The following is a 20,673-nucleotide window of genomic DNA, read 5'->3' on the forward strand; positions in this document are numbered from 1 at the left end:
CATGGAAGAGAGAGGCTCAAGATCAAGATCGTTGGAGGCATCTTTGTGACCTGCACTCATGGATAAATCCTGAGTGAAACATGGGTCCACCAAAGTAATCAAGGTAATTATATTTCATTTCAAATTTGTATCAAATTATTTGTCACACAGTTTGTAAAAAAAGCATGCTAACAGAAAAGATGAAAGACATTTTTGTACACATACTGCAAGTGGTCTGATTTAGAAGCAGAGGAGAACTAAAAATAAAACAGGCTACAGAAAAAATGGAATTTCTCTGTGTGTGTAAAATTATCATTTTTGAAATGGGAAGATGGGTGGTCATGTTTTAGCAACTTGCTCATATTCTATAATAATGTTACCATTGACCTAGACAAGGGGAATGGATACTTTTGGATTTTGCTAAGGCTTTTGACAGAATACAGCATGGAAGACTATTGCATAAATTGCAGAATATGAGTCTGGATTTTAAAATATTAGCATAGTTAAGAGGATGGCTGACTGACATAAAAAAAAAAAAAGTGGTATATGGGGGATGTGAGTCTGAAAGATTTAAGGTAACTAGTGGGGTACAACAAGGATCAGTAGTTGGTCCACTATTATACAATCTGTACATTAATGGTATTGGGAAGGATTTAATAGGCGACATACAGTTATTTGCTGATGATGAAAAGATAGGGTACTCAGGAATGCTGCCGATTATTATGTTATTATGTAACACCTCCAGGGAGTCCAAAGACTCATCGAGGCAGAGTGTGCCAACAGCATCGAACGATTGATCCTTCGAACGAACTACTAACTGTGCTCAAACTTGCTTAACTTTTTGCGAGCCATTAGTAGCAGAGGCTCTACCAATCAACCAACCTTTGCTGGCTGCTTTGATATGCAGTACTTGCAGAATGATTTGAATAGGCTGGAAATGTGGGCAAGAGAAAATGGAATATCAGTTCAGTGTCAGAAATGTAAAGTCATGCACTTTGGCGTGATTAGATATCCAATGTCGTATTATATTGATGGCATTATGCTAGAAGAAACTGATCAGGCTATGGATCTTGGAGTGTTAGTAGATAGCAAGCTGGAGTTCAAGGGCCATGTAGCAAAGATTGCAAATACAACTCAAAAGATAATTGCAATGCTAAAATGAACTTTTACATCTGTGTGTAGAAGCTTAAGTGCTGTGAGGACATCATGTTGGAGGCTTAATGGATTTTTTACAACACTCAGAAAGGATTAAAACAGAATTTAATACTTCCTATATTTCGTCTCAGTCACTGAGACATCTTCAGTGATTACAAAAAAAACTAATGTAACATAAACACAAATAACAAACAATACTAAGCCCAACCACGTGGGTGACACTAAAGTCCTAACTAGGCGGAGCGCCCTCTAAGGGTGGTTGTAGGTGGCCTGGAATGTAGGGTGGGACCTCTGGTAATGTGTTTCCCAAATCTTAGGAAAATTAATGCAAACGTATTTATTAAGATTTGGTTGATTTCTGAGAGCTGCTGCTGATTCTAAGAATAGTCTCTCTTTTTTGAATTTGCTGTGGTGGAGCATGGTGGTTTTTTTTCCATGAGATCCTATGGGTTGTATACAAGTAATGGTCAGCAAGGCCTGACTGACCATAGTCATGGTTCCATAGAACTTTTACATGTAAAGATAATGTCATTTTGTCTCTTTACAAGGCCTTGATTGACTATTGCATGCAGGTCTGGTCTTCTGGTTTCTGTGGTGATTCTGATACAGTGGAGAGAGTGCAAAGGAGAGTGTCAAAAATGATATCTGGATTGTGGAACAGATTATGAAGACATATTGAGAATTTGTAGGCTGCAGACTCTAGCAAACAGGAGAAAGAGGGGTGATACGATTGAGACTTACAAACTTCTGAAAGGGTTATACAGAATTTCAGTACATGGAAATTTTCATTTTATGGAGGGTGGGAAAAACATGCAAGTGAATCCATGGAATTTGAGAATGAATGCTATCAATAAGGGGGTTGGGGCTATATTTTTCTTTCAGAGTAGTGCATGATTGGAATGGATTGCCGTTGATGTGTGTGCAGGTAGCATGAATGAATTCGAGAACATGTATGACAGCTGGTGCAAATAGTATGGCCTTCCTCGCAGTATCTCTTAATAATAAATACACATATAATATGCAATTAAAAATCTCATCACACCAAAGTGCATAACTTTACACTTACATATTTTTTGTTGATAAAAAAAAGAAAAAAACTCTGACTTAATTTGGATTACTATTCTTCATGTATATTCAATTTCAAAATAGCAAGAGACTTTATAACCACGTCAAATATTTTTGCAATGATAAAGACTGAAAAATTCACTTACCTGCAGTAAAACCACATACAGGTTCTTCAAACTGAAAGCGGACAGACTGCCTTTCTTGATTTACAATGTATGTCTGTCCATCCCAGGCACAAGCTATAACTTCTTCTGTACCATCACCCTGTTCATAATAAAACAAGGGCAAATCAATTTCTACTATCAATTTCTCACAAAATGTTATTTGTTAAACTATCAAATTATTCTAGATAACAAACATCATCATCATCATCATCATCAAATTCCTGCCATGTACCCTCAAGGGGTGTACAGGATATGACAGTACTACATGAAAAAATTACATCATTACTAACTTCCTATCTACAATTTTCCTCCAAATCAGTCTGTTACTTGTCAAGACTCCAACATTATCAGATCTTATATTTCTATCGTCTAAGGCACTTTGTACCGTATCAATCCACCTATATCTTGGTCTTCCTCTGGGTCGTTTTCCTGCCAACCTGGAAGAGAACACTTGTTTTGCTAATCTTTCCTCTCCCATTCTATTTAAGTGACCATACCATCTGAGATTAGCTCTGCTAACGCATTCCTGGATGCTGACAATGTCAAGTTGTTTCCTAATATCCTCATTTTTAATATGATATTGCCATTGATGCCACCTGTTCACGCCTCTAATCTTTCTCAGGACTCTCATATCTGCGATCTCTAGTCTTTGGTCAAGTGTTTTACTTCTGACCCAGCTCTCAGATCCATAAGTTAAAATTGGTTTGAACACAGTCTTATATACAGCTAATTTAGTGTTCCGACTAATTTCTTTCTTATTCCATATGAATTTATTCAGTTGACTTCCCACGATACCAGCTTTGCTGATTCTGTTGTCTATTTCTATATTTAGTTTACCATCTTCAGTAAAAATTGTGCCTAAGTAGCTGAAATGTTTTACTTGTTCTACAGGTTCTCCATTCACAACACAGTTGACATTTTCAATGATTCTGCCTATTTTCATTGTCTTTGTCTTTTTATTGCTGACCTTCATACCATATCTATTACAACAGCTATTCAATTTAGTCAGAGAATCTTGCAGACTTGTAGCGGATTTATTTAGAAGTATAACATCATCCGCATAAAGCAAAGAGCTGACATTAACATCTCCAATTTTGATATCAGGTTTAATACCACATTCCTTCATAATGTGATCCATATAGATAATGAATAACAGAGGGGACAATGTACATCCCTGTCTCACACCAGATTTAACATTAAACCATCTTCCTGTACTTCCTTCAATTCTAACTGCTGACTCACAACTCAAATAAAGACTAAGTATTGCTTGATATAATGCCCCATTGACACCATATAACTGCAGCGCATTGAATAGCTTCTTTCTTGGCACCTTGTCATATGCCTTTTCCAAATCGACAAAACTTAAATACAGATCTTTGTTATATTCCCATGCTTTCTCGACTATTTGTCGTAAAGTGAAGATCTGATCCTGACAGCCTCTATTTGGCCTGAATCCAGCTTGTTCTTCACCAAGCTTTTCTTCCACAATTCTTCTCAACCGTTTCTCAAGTATACTTGCATAGATCTTGCCAGGAACACTCAGTAGGGAAATACCTCTGTAATTCTCACATTCAGTTTTATTTCCCTTTTTATATATGGGTACTATGAGAGCTCTACTCCAATCATCGGGAATTCGTCCCTCTGTCCAGGCTTTCTGAACTATGCAGTGCAGCCACTGTAAGACTCTTATACCACTATACTTCAGCATTTCTGGTCGAATATCATCTACACCTGCTGCCTTTCCACATTTCAAGCCTTTGATGGCTTTTTCTACTTCAAGTATGGATATGTATTCCTGGCTGCATGCCTGGTCAGTGTTTTTTATCGCTGTGCTGTCATCACTGCTTGTTTCATTTAGCAGTTTTTCAAAGTAATTACTCCATACTTCAAGGATATCTTTTTCTCCTGTTTTCATTTCACCTTTATCATCTCTAATTCCTTTTACAGCACTCTTTCCTCCATTCCTAAGCTTCTTCAACAACCTCCAGAATATTTTGCCACCTTCTTGATATTTATTTTCTATATTCTTGCCAAAGTCCTCCCATGACTTTTGTTTAGCTAGTTTTACACACTGTTTAGCTTTCTTACATTTGTCTCTGTAAGAGTAAAAGCTGACTTATTTGCCAGGAACTTTTGATATGCTTTCTTCTTTTCCTTCACTGCCTCTTTAACTTCCTGTGTCCACCAGGGAGTTCTGATTTTTTTATCCTTGCACACAACCTCACCACATGCCTCTCTGGCAGAATCAATCAATGTTTCCTTCAGAGTTTGCCAATGAATCTCCAAGGTTTGATTCCTGTTCTCAAACTCTTTCATTTTCTTTTCAATAATATTTCTGTATTTTAGTCTACAGTTCACATCTGAGAGCTGCTCAACTTTTATTCGCTTTAAAACTTTCTTACATGTTATTCTTTTCAATATGAAATTCAATTTTATCCTGCTCAAGACTAAATAGTGATCACTTCCAATTTCAAATCCTCTGTACACTCTGGTGTCCTGCACCAGGGAGAAAACATCACTATCAACAATAACATAGTCAATGAGACTTTTCTTATTCCTAGCCTCTTCTCTCCATGTGAATTTGTGCACATTTTTATGTTGGAACATGGTGTTAGTAATAACCAGTCCATGTCCTGAGCAGAAATCCAACAGATATTTGCCATTATTATTAGCTTTGCTCTTTTCTCCAAATTTTCCCAAAATATTTTTGTATGTCTCACAATCATTTCCTACTCTGCTATTTAGATCCCCAACAAGGACCAACTTTTCCTTTTTCATTGTGTCAGTTGCTTTTTCTAAAGCCTCAAAAAATTCCTCCACTTCTACCTTAGTAGAACCTTCTGTGGGACCATAGGCACAAATAAGTCTCATTGTCCAGTTCCCCATTCTCATATTTGCCCACATTACTCTACTTGAGACTGACTGCCATTCAAGAAGATTAGCCTCGTATTTTGTGTTGAATACTATGGCTACTCCTTCTTTTCCTTGATTGTCATTGCCTGAATATAACATTTTGTATTTATTGCTCAGAAAGATCTCACCAGTTTTGGTCTTTTTTGTTTCAGTCACCCCTATTATGTCGATCTGGTACTTATCTAATTCCTCAGCTAGCTCCATTTCTTTGCCATTCAGGCTTCTTACATTGATAGTACCGATCTTTAACTCTGGTGATGTTGAGTTGGGGTTTGTTTTCAGATTTGTTCCAGTAGGTGACTTTTCGCTGTTCGCCCTGGTTCCCTGGCGAAAACAACGGGGGCCTTGTTTAACCGGGCGACGCCCCAGCCGGCATGAAATTTTGTCATGTTGTACCATCATTTTTTATTTTGGTTTAACCAATAAGAATACAATTTGGTCGGCTAAATCACAAATTGCCAGCCCATCCTCGTTCGTTCAGTATCAAAGTAGATACCCAACAGGGTGCACCACGAGAAGGAGAGGATTGGACATTAGGTCAGAAGCCCTGGTCGGTTCTCCGCATTCCTTTAAAGGCTATGTGGAGGTCTCCTCTCAGTTATACAGCTTTGACCCTTAAGCACCCCCTAACATTAGCCCTTAAGCTTTGACCCTTAAGCACCCCCTAACTTTGACCCTTAAGCACCCCTTATTATTAAGGCATCTCCATGGAGATACAAATTAACCATTATACACAGAAATCTTATCATACCTCTCCTTGAATTCATCCACCATCAGGGAACTTGCAACCAATTCTGGCAATCCATTTCATTCTCACCACTCTCCACGTAAAAAATCTAGCACCCCCCCCCCCCTACTAACCACTCTTACAACTTTCACAGATGCCCCCTATTTGAAATATATTTAAAAATTTCACTTGCATCAATTTTATAAAACTCCTTTAATATCTTAAAAGTTTCTATCATGTCCCCTCTTTTCCAGCTATGAACTAAACTTTGTAACCCACAAACCTTCAACCTATTCTCATAAGGAGTATTCCAGACCTGTCACCATTTTGGTCACTTGTCGCTGGATCCTCTCTACCACCTCCTGGTTCCCAAGAAACCCAGGTGACCAAATCTGTGAGCAGTAGTCAAGATGTGGCAATTTAAATTTACTTAGCATGTTTTACAACATCCAAATAATCCTTTGAGTTATTTTAGGAACTTTTGCACCATACCCTCTGAACTTCAACTCTTTGTCTACCATTATCCTCAAGTCTGTAGCTTCAATTTCCTGCAATCCAATACCATCAATATGATACGTTATATGCAACATTTTCAACCCAAAGTGCATAACCTTACATTTTGCAACATTAAATTTACAATCCTTTTTATCCAATTTATTTAAATCATCCTGGAGGATATCTGCATCACCTTTATCAACTATTGCTCTCCCCAGTTTTGTTTCCCCTATGTCATCAATATACAAAGTAAAGAGTAGTGGCCCTAGTATCAAACCCTGAGGTACTCCACTAGTTACCATCATTCTCCTAGATTCTGCTCTAAAAATTACAATACTGTAGTTGATAAATTCAGGACAGTAAATTTATAAACACTCATATAAACCATATAATACTAAAACATACATAAGATGCTATAACAATAAGAAAATAAACAATGAAAGAGTTCAGCAGAAAACAGAAGAATAATTATATATATACCGTGATTGTTCAATTATCCAGTTATGCTGAAAAATTGATTTGCTGGTCAGTTATAAGTAAACTGTATGATTATACAATTCTAAACAGGGGTGCAAGGACTAAATTTTTCACTTGAACTTTTCAGACTAGAGTGGTGAATGAATAGAATGAGCTGCCAGAGTCAGTTGAGAGCACTTTGTATGTTAATAGGTTCAAAGAGAGAGATGATAGTGTGGATAGTTTGGGTCTCCCACGATGAGTCTTCGCACCCCATACAATAATAAGTTCTACAGTCTGCAGGCTGGAGAACTTAATATCGAAAGACTGCAGCTTTGGGCATGGATGTTTGCGATTGTCACGTTAATTCTCATGAGCAAACATACACTCTACCAAGATCAACTGGGTCACCATGGGAGAAATAGACCTAAACCATCCACTTTTGAAAGAGGCCTTTACCCAGTGGGGATTCTATAGGCTGATCATCATCATAATAATATATTCAGTGCCATAAAATATTATCTGGTCATATAATAAAAGATGTTGTGATAAATAATGTACTCTGTTTATGCCACAGTTCCATTCCTGAAAAAACGGGCGTAAACTGAATCGGCGTAAAACGAACCCAATTTTAATGGGAGGTATGAAGTTATATTCCACGCAGTCAAAAAATATGCACATGAAGTATGTGTAACATTATCATTTTTAAAGCTTTGATAATACATACATATATATTTTTGTTAAAATAAAATTATTAATAACGAAAACAAAAAATTATATACAAAAAATATGAAACTTCGAAAAGATATTACATATTTCTATGTTGAAGTTCCTGGTTTCAGATCACCTGCATTTTTTTTAAAAAAAAGTATCCAGTGTTAACTGCCTAGATTTTATTTTTCTTTCTTTAAGGAGTTCAGTGTAAGGTTGAATAGATGCGATTACACTCCTTTTTACGTTCACACTCCGTTCCCAATCGTGGTCCATTCCGCAGAGTTCATCAGTCAATGTCTCTATGGTTGCATGGATATATCTGTAAATTGGCTGTTTTCATATCTCTCAGAGGACCTTCTTCGTTTTATTTCTCCTCCTTTGGATGTTGACTTAATTGTTCGGCTAATTCTTTTAAGTCTTCATTGGTAAGCAGTTTATCATGGCTCTCTAAGACTTCTGTCATCTTCAGCTGTAATATCGTACAATCCCACCTCTCACACAAGCTTGGTAACATCTTCAATAACATTCTCCTCTTGCTCTAATTCCTCGAAGGCATGCATAAATGCTGGAAGAAGTTTTTGCCATGCTCCTTTTAAACACTTTGCTGACACGTCATTCCAAGCAGCCTCGATGTTGTTAATGCCCTTCAAAATATCAAATTATGCCAATAGTCTTTAATAGTTTTTCCTGAAGTGTCCAAGACTCTTACCATTTCCATAAATGTTATACGGAGGTAATAGGCTTTGAAGATTGATATAATTCCCTGATCCATCGGTAGCAAAAGTGATGTGTTTGGGGGCATGTAAACAACCTTGACATCCAATGGTGTTCTTACTTCAAAGTTTTGAGGATGTCCAGGGGCATTATCCAAGAGAAGCAATGCATTGGCTGGCAAATCATTTTCTTTAGAGAAGCCCAGTCTCATCACGGTAGGACAAAAATAATTTGTGTACCAATCTATAAAAACGTCTTGTAACCCAAGCTTTCTTGTTCCATTTCCAATAGACTGGCAGCATGGCTTTCAGACCCTTGAAGGCTTGTGGCGTCTGTGAATGGTACACCAGCATTGGTTTAAGCTTCAAAGTTCAGGAGACATTTGCACCCAACAAAAGCGTAAGTCTATTTTTGGCAGCTTTAAAACCTGGAGCGGAATGTTCTTCACAGGAAATGAAGGTGTGTGATGGCAATTTTTTCCAGTAGAGCCCAGTCTCATCAACATTAAAAATGAGATCAGGAGGATAACTTCCTTGTTCTACACAGTCTTGAAATTCTTTAGGAAAAGCAACATCTGCACTTGCCACCTCACCACATAATTTGACACTGTGGCACTTACTTCGAGACTTAAATCTCATGAACCAACCTTTGCTTCCTAAAAATGTTTCTTCGCCTCCATCTGTCTTTTTAAGATCCTCAAAAATTGTTTTTGCTTTCTCAGTTATAACAGCCTGCATGACAGGAATGTTTTTCTGATTCAAGTCATCAACCCATAATGAAAATACTTTTTCCATTTTTTCATGAGGTATACCCCTGCTATAACGTACGTTTTGCATTTAGTGCTGCCGTAGATTGTTGCACAGACTGTTTTATTCTATCTGCATTTTTCATAATTGTAGTAACAGTCAATGGAGGTAAGTTCATACTTCTACAGACATTAGCACGTGTCTGCCCATCTTCCATTCTTTGAATCACCTCCATCTTCTTTTCAAGTGTGATTGATTTCCGTGCCTTCTTAACACCAAGTTCTGCTAATTTTTCTGCACTTCTATTATCAGACATGGTATGTAATTATGTACTTTATCAATTTAAATACATATGTATTTAAATTGATACATATGTATGTAAAAAAAATTAAATAGAACAATTAGGCAGATTCAACATTAAAACTAGGTTTGATACATATACGTCGTAGTATCTCAGTAAACACTAGAGTGCCTGCTAGCGTCGTTTCTCAGTCAACCACACTACAGTAAGAAAGCACGCGCAGGCAACCGGCGTAAACCGAGAGCTGCCTGTACTATATCACGCTTATAGTTTTGGCATAAAATAAGTAAATGAATTTAAGGACTTAATTTTACACATGTGCGTTATGATCCATCGGGTCGTTTCCGACTCCACGAACATACACTCTCCATTTCGATCTGTCCCTGACCATGTCTTTCAGAACCTCCAAGTGCACCCAAGTTGCTTCTTTAACTCCATCCACCCATCTAATTCTTGGTCTTCCTCTTCTCCTGCTTCCATCAACTTTAGCAAGCATCATCATCTTCTCCAGACTGTCATTTGCTCGCATAATATGTCCGAAGTATGACAATTTCTGCTTGATGATCATAGCTTCAAGGGAGCAATCTGGCTTTATTCTGCCTATCACTGATTTATTGGTTTACTTTCAGTCCATGGTATTCTTAGTAAGTGTCTCCAAACCCATAATTCAAATGCATCTATCTTCCTTCTTTCACTCTTTCTCAGGTTCCAACTTTCACATCCATACAGCACCACAGGGAATACCCATTGCTTTCACGATTCTGATTTTTGTTGTGAGGTTAATATCTTTATCTTTAAAGATCTTGCTTAAATTTGTCATTGATTTTTTTCCGAGTAATAATCTTCTTCTAACTTCTTCAGTACAATAACCATCTTTATCAATTCGAGAACCCAGGAACACAAAATTGTTAACTGCTTCTATTTTCTCCCTATCTACTTCAAAATCATTAAGTTCACATGTTGCCATAACTTTTGTCTTTTTGAGGTTAAGTTTAAGACCATATTTAGCACTTTCGTCTTTAACTTTCATAATAAGTTCCTTCAAATCTTCTTTACATTCTGCTAGCAAGGTGGTATCATCTGCATAACTCAAATTATTAATATTTTTTCCACGAATTTTAATTCCAACTGAAGACTCCTCCAGCCCTGTCATTCATAAAATGTATTCGCTGTACAAGTTAAACAGGTATGGAGATAAAATATATCCTTGTCGCATCCCTTTACCTATTGCGAAATACTCAGTTTCTCCAAGATCTGTTCGGACAGTAGCTTCTCGTTCATAATAAAGATTCCTCAGAAGGATAATGAAATGCTCTGGGACTCCCATTGTTCTTAACACATTCCACAGTTTCACATGATCTACAGAGTCAAAAGCCTTGCTATAGTCGAGAAAAGTAGACATTCTTGTGATATTCCTATGCTCTTTCTATTATCCATCTCATATTGACAATTTGATCTCTTGTTCCTCTGCCTTTTCGAAATCCTGCCTGTTCATCTGGCATTTCTCTCTAATGCAAGTAAAGTCTTAAGTAAGACTTTATGAGAAATCAATGCTATAATTCTGTAATTTTTGCACTCTCTTGCATCACCTTTCTTCAATAAAGGTATATAAACTGATTTTTTCCATTCCCTAGACCATGTAGTTGTGATTCACTGACATAGACCTGTTAAAATTTTAACTGCCTCTTCTCCCAGGGCTTTGAGCAGCTCAATGGGTATTCCATCTCCTCCTGGTGCTTTCTTACTGGATAGCTGTTGAAGTGCCCACCTCACTTTACTCTCCAGTGGTACTGGCTCCTGTGTATAATCCTGCTCTTCAAATTTCTCAGCAATTTTGGAGTTCTTCTTTCTGTAAAGGACTTCTGTATACTCTTTCAATCTAGCTTTGATGTCTGCAGCTTCTGTAAGATATCCTTTGTTTTTACTTTTCAGTACTGTCACCTGTTAGTTCACTGATCTTTTTGAAAAGATCTCGTTTTTCCTTTCTTGTTTTGGTCTTCTATTTGTTGGCATTCCTGATTAAAGTATTTTTCCTTGTCTCTTCTGGCTTGTCATTGAAACTCTGCATTCAAATGGCGTACTTCCTGCAAATTTTCTGTGGCCTTCATTTTCCTCCTTTCCTGAGCAGTTTTGATGGCATCTTCTGACAGCCATTTGGACTTCTTCTTACAAACTGTTGGAATATTCTTCTTTGCTTCTGTTTTAATTATATCTTTAATCTCTTCCCATAGTTCATCTGGTTCTCTTTCGCACAAATTGAGTGCACTGAATCTGTTCTATATGCTGATATTGTATTCAGCTGGTATGTTTCCAAGATCATATCTGATAGACATTTGTGTTGTTTTCAGTTTCTGTAGTTTCACATGTATCGTAGCCGCTAATTACTCATGGTCTGTTCCACAGTCTGCGCCTGGAAAAGCCTTGACAGACTGAATTGCACTTCTCCATCTTCTTTGTCCAAGTATATAGTCAATTTGATTTCTGTGTTGTCCATCAGGTGATACCCATGTGTACAATCTTCTTTTGTGCTGTTTAAAGCAGGTGTTAGCAACAAACAAAGAATTCTCTGCACAAAACTCAACTAGTCTCTTCCCTGCAGTGTCGAATACCTAAACCAAAACGACCTGTTATTCCTTGTTCCTCAGTCTCTCTCACTTCATTCCAATCTCTAATAAGTAGCCATAAATCTCGCTTTGATGCTGCATCTATCACTTCTTGTAACTTGCCATAAAATTCTTCAATGTATTCTTCTGATGCCTCTGTAGTAGATGCATAAACCAAATTTTATATGTACATCCTTTATTTGAAATTTGAAACAGTAACAGATCTAATGAACAAATGATGGCATGAACTGAAAAGGAATTTATTTTTGAATTTTCAATTCATGCCAGTTTTTTATTTTTATTTTTAATTTTCTTGTTTCCAAGAAAAAAATGTTTCTTTGTGTTGGGCCCATATACGAGAGGTTGGCTCATCAATCTATAGTACGTTAGTACTGTATATGGGTAGCGGGTTGGGAAAGGAGAAACTTGTTTACATTTGATTTAAAAGCCTGTATTCCTTGAGAAATATGTCAGGGGGGAAGACTGTTCCACAGTAGCAGGGATGAAGGAGGAGGAAAAGAAACTTGTTCTGTGGGTTTCAAGGTGTACTGTGAAAGGATGTTGGGCAGCAACTGTACGTGTTCCAATGGGCGTGGTACAGAGTAGAGGAATTATTGATGAACATTTCCCCATGGAAATATTTATAGAATATACAAATTGCAGAGACCAAACGTATATGTGAGAGTGAGAGAAGCTAGTTGGTAAGAGATGGGTCATTTATCAGTCTAATTGCTTTCCTTATTGAGATTATGAGTATTGAGTATTGAGTCAAGCATTTTGAGGGAGCTTTTAGGAGCCCCACTGTAAATGTGAGAGCAATCTTTGATAGCTGGGCAGATTTATGATTTGTATAAGTTAACAGCTGTTTAGAGATGAAGTAATGTCTTGAGCAAAAGAGAAATCCTTTGGAACCATTGCATCCTCAGCTTCCATGTGTTCATGCCAGGACAGGCTTGATTTCGGGGTAATTCTGAGAAGAGAAATGTCATCTTGTCTGGGAATTTGAGTGTTATCAAAAATAATGCTGGGGGAAAATGGTTCTTTTTTGTGAGAAATAAGACAGAACTGGGTTTTACTAGCATTGAAGTTGACGAGGTTATCTGAGTCTCATATTGCAGGATGTCTTAGAGGTCAGAATTAAGGGCAACGGTGGTTGATGCTCTGTGGGTTGAAGTGAGCTGTGTAGAGTAGGGTTTGTCAAATGAAAGGGAGGAGTGCAATGTGCTGTTGTCTGCAAAACTGTGTATTGGGTTGGAGGTCAACTGAAGTAGGTCATTGATATACAGAAGGAAGAGGGTCAGTGAGAAAACTGGACCTTGTGGGACCCCAGCATTAGTTGGATGGTGAGAGGATAGGGAGCCATCTACCATCACACATAGTGTGCATCCAGACAGGAAGCTGGAAACCATCTGCAGAAGTCCTGGGGCAGTCCAAATGGGAGTTTGCTTAGTAAGCCTTTGTGCCAGACCCGGTCAAAGGCTTTACATATATCAGGTGCAACTACTTGGGATTCACCAAATTTCTCCATGGCATTTGTCCAGTGATGGGTGATGTATGAGAATAGATCTCTTGTTGATCGGCATCGGTGGTTGCTTAATAGCTGGGTACCTTCAAGGTAGAATAGGTTAACTTTGAATACCTCATTGCTCATTTATGCTACATTAAATAATATGGCAGCTAAAAATTGTTAGAACCATGCATCAAGATTCCCCCTAGATTCTTCCATATACCACTTTTTAGAACCACCATCACTAACCACACAACTTCCTAGATCTCTCCCTCTCTATTCATAATGTATTGAAAAATTTCCTTTGTGTAATCTTATAGAATCCTTTTATAATTTAAGTTTCTATACACCTGTCACCAGCTTGTTACTGATCTCTGAATCCTCTCCGCTGCCTCCTGATCCCCCCATGAAATACTGGTGACCAAGTCTGTGCACAATAGTCAAGATACAGTCAAACCATAGCCATGAAAACAAATATTCGCTAATTTAATTACATTATTTGTAATAGCAGGCATACAAAAAAAGATCTACATGACAAACCAATAGTAAATATTTGAATTTTTATTTTGAAATACATAAAAAATTAAGTTTCATATATTTCACTACACTGCTTTGTAAAGTTTAAAAATAATAAGTGCAAAGAACAATAAGAAAAGAATTACATGCAGAGTGTACTTGCTCTCCAACCAACAGGTTGCGAATTCAAATCTTGTCATAGGAATGGATGGAATGGATGTTAGTGATTGTCTTTAGGTGGGAGATGAATTTCATTGCCTGGTGTGACCACCATTCTGCTTATCGGAGACCTGAAGTGGCTCGAAAAGGTTCCATGTTTGATCTCTAGAGCAGGGTTTATGGACTATGTAAAAATACATAAAAAATTACAAAAAATATATATAAAATTGATAAAAATGGGAGAAAAAATCCTTAGTCACCCATGGGTGGCTAAGGATTTTCCAGTGATGAAAGATTACTAATAATCTTTCATCAGTGGAAATTGCATAAAACACTAGATAATGCAATTAATTTCACTGCTGGAAATGGTAACAGCAGAAAAAGAACAAGAAACATAGCAAACTTCATGTTTCTAAGTACTCACAGTTAAGTCTAATTTAGTTACAGCAAAGAGCTGGTGATCCACTTGAAGCGACCACAAGATTTCATCTCCATCAACCAACATTAAGGTACCTATAAATTAAATTAAATTAATTGTTAAGCAATTAAATGTAATTAGTATCTATAAGAATAATGTATATATTTGTGATCCTTTTATCACACATTTAAATTAAAAACAGTCTATTACTTAATCATTTTTCATCCTAGAAAACTTATTTTTAAATGAAAAACTAAATACAATATTTGTTCAAACATTCAACACCTACCATAATAAATATCCCTATAGCGAATTCACTCACTATAATAACCCAGTCATCCCTACAGCATTAATGCTGCTCTAAAGGAAATTCACTGTAGCAAATTATCAACTATACAAACTATTCCTTTAGTCTAAGAGTTTGCTATACTGAGAGTTGCAAACTCTCAGAGTAAAGCAAAAGCTAACTTTACTTACCATCCAAAGTAGCTATTGCTATTAGTGATGATGTATGGATACCATTTCTAATACCACAGATTCCTCCAGCTATTTCAGAGCTGATGTTTGGGTTCCTCATTCGAGAAGATGCCAAGTGATGATGCTCTGGAGTTAGTTTCTGTAAAATGGAACTTTAAAAAATACACAAAAGTATAATTTAAATATGATTGAAAAATTTATTAACTTAATTAGTGTTTAGCATTATGGAGCATCACCACAAGGCTATACGCACAATGCAGTATTATAACGTAATAAATAAATAAATATATATATTTCAAGACTTCATAGGAAGCTATCTCACATTACATTACAAAATCCATCCAGTGTTACTGCAACCTCCATCAAATGCACTTTTTTTCTGTTAATGGTATTCTCCACCTGAACTGCTTATTTCAGAGGGGAAAAATCTTTTGTTGCCATATGTGAGACTGGTTAACACACTAACGTGAAGAGTCCTCATAAAGATCTCTCACACTGATGTGAATTGAACCTGTCTTTTCCAATTAAGGAATGAATGTTGCTTTTCCCACTGATACAAAATTTAATTGGAAAAAAAAAAAAGAAGAAATTTAATTAAGCATTAAAAATAATTCAAAATTACTGAAATGTCTCTTCTTTTATAATTTTCTCAACTCCTCTGATGAGCTGCCACTGCTAATTAGAATAATTTTTACAATTTGCAGGTATCAAGGTGTGGACAAATAAGTGTTTCTTTCATAGAACAGTTGTGTGTATGCTCACACACAACTGGCTCATAGTAATTCTAATTCCCTTAAATTTTAACCATGGTCATCATGAGAAATGAGAAAACTGCTTTCTTTAATAAACTTCATTAACTTTTAAAAGCATTCTTTTTTGTTTGTGAGTGTATATCCGCATATGAGCTGACCTCTTTCACTATATATTATTATCTTCTTTCATGAAAATAAAAAAAATGAAATTTGATATATAACTATGGCTAGTCCAAGGAATGAGGTGAGACTTTAGACTGTAACTTGTTAAAAGGCAACTATTTTTATCCTTTCCTTCATGGTTACACGGTGATCAGCATTCGTTATACAAATTATGGAAACAATCACCGTGTTAAAGTAAAACTTCAGTTTAATATAAACCAAAATAATCACTCGATGTTTTGACCTTCAAATTAAGGTTTAAACAATTTACACTGCATTATATAGTGAAACCTGTGGAGTATTCATAACTAAACATACACACATAAATCACAGTAATTACATTTTTACTAAGCTTGTAGAGCTTGGCTTGGCTTTCTACCAAGAATGGTCGATTCATGCTGAAGGGGAGAAAGAAATGAAGGATGTACGAATTGGTCGCCAACATGCAAAATCACATGCATTCTTGTCTGTCGCTGTACTAATTTAAAAACTACAATGTTCGTAAAAGAAAAGCTAAATTTTCCGACCTGTAATAATAAACAAACTCATCCCAGAAGACGGATTGATTACCCTATTATCAGAATGGATTCTCCTTTTTGTGGCATGTGCAGTAGTGTCGAAGGGTCTTGAATCTGTGGGCGTACTATATCTTAAGGCATCATCAGTACAGTTATTAATAAATTTATGTTATTTTATTTTAATTTAATTCTATAGCATGCTACTGCACGCATAGTAATTCCATTGTAAGCCCTAATATTCCTAGTATTGTTTGAAATAACTGTACTGATTATGTCGTAAGATACTTAGGATGAAATATTTACTTATTAAAATGTAATTAGTTTACGTGTGTATGTTTAGTTATTTAAGCTATACCACAATCTACATGGTATGCTAGAGTTGCATTAATTTGGTCAACCATTTAAATCACAGGCTTGAGCTCTGGTGAAAAAAAAAAAAAGTACCTGTTCTTTACATCATACAAAAACCTGGTATGAATGTAAATTAAAGAAGCCTGTGAAATTTTGATCAACCACCCTAATCATAACAATAATGGTGGCATAAAACTCCCAAGAATTTGGGTGGCACACATTCAGCCTGCTTAAGTTCAAGTTTTCCAGCAAACCCTGACTTTAGGATTAAGCAATAATTTCAGCTCTTACTGGCCACCATCCATACTGTTTTGTTCTAATTTTTGTGTGTACTTATATGAGTAATTATGTGAGAGCATGTTGCTCTCTAGCTTAATTTATATTTTGTAATCAAATAGATAACAGGGCTCCAGCATTGATGTATTAAGTCAGAGGATGAGTCTCAATAGATCGCAGTATGGTGACCGCTCTTCTAAGCACAACACCCAGACCAGTACCTAGGTCATCCGTGGATGATTTGATGCCTACACATCACACCAGAATGGCATGGCACAGGAAGCAGCATCTGCATAGTTTCAACAGCTGCCTTGATGCTTCCATTCTAGTGGCCTCATGGCCCGAGCGATCGCACTATAACAATATGAATGGCTAGCACTGCCTTTCAATGTGCGAGGCATGAACAGTATCATTACAGTGGCCAGATGAGATTCTGACTTAGTGGCGTTAAGTCATCATCCCACATCACGAACTTAAAGGCATTCGGTTCAAGATGTACATGAAGCATGACATGACCATGCATCTAGCCAACTATGGCCTCTGTTATTATCAGCCATAAGGGCAGCGATGGAGTCTGACACTCTGCTAATGCCAGGTCAGGGCTGCCACAGATTCAGCCAGTCGAACTTGCACCTTTCCTGTATCATCTATTGTTTGACCAAGCACACGATAGTGATCCTTTTTCTCACCTAGCTTACAAACTAACTTACTGCTAACTTAATCTATCTTATTCCTAATAGCTATGAACACACCTACTTCTAATCAAGGATCATATTTTCATATTTATATTTTAGAGTAACTCATTAGTGGTGGGCTCATCCAGTCAATTCCATCAACATGATCTAACGAGACATCCAAGCTAAGAGAGTCAAACAAGAGGGTTCCCAACAACTGCTGTGCTGGGGCAGGGTGTTAGAGTTGAATGGAGTACACCATCTCCTCGAAAAACTAACAATGGTCGCTAGTCTTTCCTACGATAGCTCACAGCATAGGTGCTCAGGTAGGGTGACAAATTCCCATGTTTCTAAGAGTATCACTCAGCATTCTCTCTCTATGGGTATTCGAAGAGGCTTGCCAGACCTGGCCTTCAACCAGTAGTTTTAATGGTTGACCAAATTAAAGTAACTTTAGTATGTGGATTGCAATGTAGGTTGTTTCTTTGTGTATATATATATATATATGTGTGTGTGTGTGTGTGTATACTCCAGATGATGACTTTAATGTGAAGGTCGAAACGTCAAGTGATTATTTTGGTTTATATTAAACTGAAGTTTTACTTTAACATGGTACTTGTTTCCACACTCAAGATACTTCTGGTGACAAAACAGTTGCAAAAATCTGCAAGTCCTAAGTTTGGTTATGCTTGGACCAAACTTAGGATGTGTTCTATTTTTCCAGTGTCATGCATTTCATTATTATGACTATTATGTGACACTTCCAAGGACTTTGTGAAAAGGCATTCCATTCCACATAACCCAAGGTCTCCACTACTCAATCAAGATACTCAATCCTCCATCTACACACAATGGCACTACCCACCATCTGCACACAATGATATCTACCATTCTTCAACTGTATTTTTTGTTTGTAAACTCTCTTAGTGCTCTAGTTTTTCATCTCGCATCAGGCAAATTTGCCTATATGAGGGAGCCTACTGTTCTAAAAAAAAACCTTTCACTGGATGGTTGGAAAAGATATGATAATGTTTAAAAAAACTTCTTAAACTATTCTATGATTAATTCAAGCCCAATTTCATCTTGTACTTTTGTTCAACATAACCCTGGCTGTTTTGTTTGGTAAGGTATTTTTCCAACCAAAAATTTAAAAAGGAGAGTACACAGCCATGGATGCCCACTAGGTTTCATTTAGGATTGCAGGATTTGTTTCTCCTTTCTTGTTTCAGTCCTTGTCCTTTCTTACATGTAGCTATCTATATATTAGTGTGTGTGTGTGTGGTTCTTCTGATAATGCCAATTATTTCCATTATGTTATTTAATAAAATACCGAAAATAATAATTAAAGTTTTTTACTTATACACATTATCTGCTTCAAATAAATACCAACAGAAGTTTCATTTGATCAAGGACTGGATAATTAGATTACTATATGTATCTCAATGCTACAGATATACAGACATCATGTGAAAAATTACTATATTACTGCAGCATCAGGTACCTCATACTAAACATATGAATGTTTAGCAGATATTGGATAAAAAGTTTTGTCTGCTTTGGAGTTCATGTAGTTACAATGAACCATTATGTAAGTGGAGACCATATGTAACATCCTAATTAACATATAATATTGGGTTGATGCAAAATTAACGACCGTTTTTATTGATTCTAAATTTATTCAAAAATACACCAACATCAAAGTACACGCAAAACATGTTTAAATGATCATTCTGGAGCATAATCGCCATCTACTTCAACTGCTTCCCTAGGAATAGGCCAATACACCAACATCAAGGTACACTCAAAACATGTTTAAATGATCATTCTGGAGCATAATCGCCATCTACTTCAACTGCTTCCCATTTGCTTGGCAAATGATTGATTCCATATGCAAAAAAAGTGACGATCCTTGGATGCAATCCACGCTTTGATGTCAGTGACAAGATAGTCAGAATCATCGTAGACAGCCCGTCTGCCAATTTTTGAGCGAACAATTGATGTGATAGCCTGTAGGAGCTTCAGTGGAAGAATATGGTGGGTGCTCAAGCAGTTCCCATCCTTTGTCGTTGATTGATTGGATTACTCGATGTTCGACATGTGGCCTGGCATTGTCATGGTGAAACACGATGCGGTTCTTCTTGCAAGGATGTTTGGCTTTGATAGTGGCTTCCAAGCAATTGAGTTGAGCCAGACAGACGTCACTGTTGATTTTGTGCTGCTTTTTCCCCATTTCTGTTAGGAATAGGCCATTCCTGAAAGCTTGCAAAAGAACTTGATCATCAAAATCAGATGGACGACCTCTTCCTTCCTCATCTTCTGTGTTGCCGGATTTGAAATGATTGACCCATCTTCGGACTTGTCTTTCACCTACTGTTCCTTCACCGAAGAGTTTGTTGAGATCGCGAAATGCTTCAGCAGCAGTGAGACCTTTCTTGAAGTGATAAAGCATGATATGACGAATACGAACATGGTTTATCGACACGCATGCTTATTAAAAGGAAGTAAGGGATATGATTCTGAAAAAAGATTGAGACAAAATGCTAAATTAGAAAGATTCGAAGGGCACTAATAAAAACAGTCATTAATTTTGCATCAACCCAATATGTAATCAGGATTAACATATATAAATGTATGATCCAGATTAACAAGATAAAGAATTGCTTATTCTATGATACTGTTTTAATTATGAATAATTTTCAATATGACTGACACAATATATTTTTATTTTAAATATTTAATTGCTCAATGAAATAAAATGATTAATTATGATGTATAGTTCACTGACCCATTTTCTTATCTTATAAATAAATAATACTTGTTATGTAAATAGT

The 20,673-nt window shown here is 36.7% G+C and overlaps 1 protein-coding gene across 3 annotated transcripts in view; it reads right to left on the reverse strand.

Moving 5' to 3' along the window:
- Positions 1-20,673, reverse strand: part of LOC150105915 (KICSTOR complex protein ITFG2-like) — a 105,341-nt gene that overhangs the window by 12,430 nt on the left and 72,238 nt on the right. For all 3 annotated transcript variants that reach the window (XM_090394402.1, XM_090394401.1, XM_090394403.1), the window contains 3 exons: positions 15,110-15,261; positions 14,639-14,727; positions 2,346-2,463 (listed from right to left, as the gene is read on the reverse strand). In XM_090394402.1, coding sequence (XP_090250528.1) covers positions 2,346-2,463; positions 14,639-14,727; positions 15,110-15,261 — 359 coding nt within the window. The remainder of the gene's footprint in view (positions 1-2,345; positions 2,464-14,638; positions 14,728-15,109; positions 15,262-20,673) is intronic.

This window comes from Typopeltis vanoorti, chromosome 6 (genome assembly GCF_054136105.1).
Source record: "Typopeltis vanoorti isolate ZY-2024b chromosome 6, IOZ_Tvanoo_1.0, whole genome shotgun sequence".
NCBI classification, from domain to species: domain Eukaryota; kingdom Metazoa; phylum Arthropoda; class Arachnida; order Uropygi; family Thelyphonidae; genus Typopeltis; species Typopeltis vanoorti.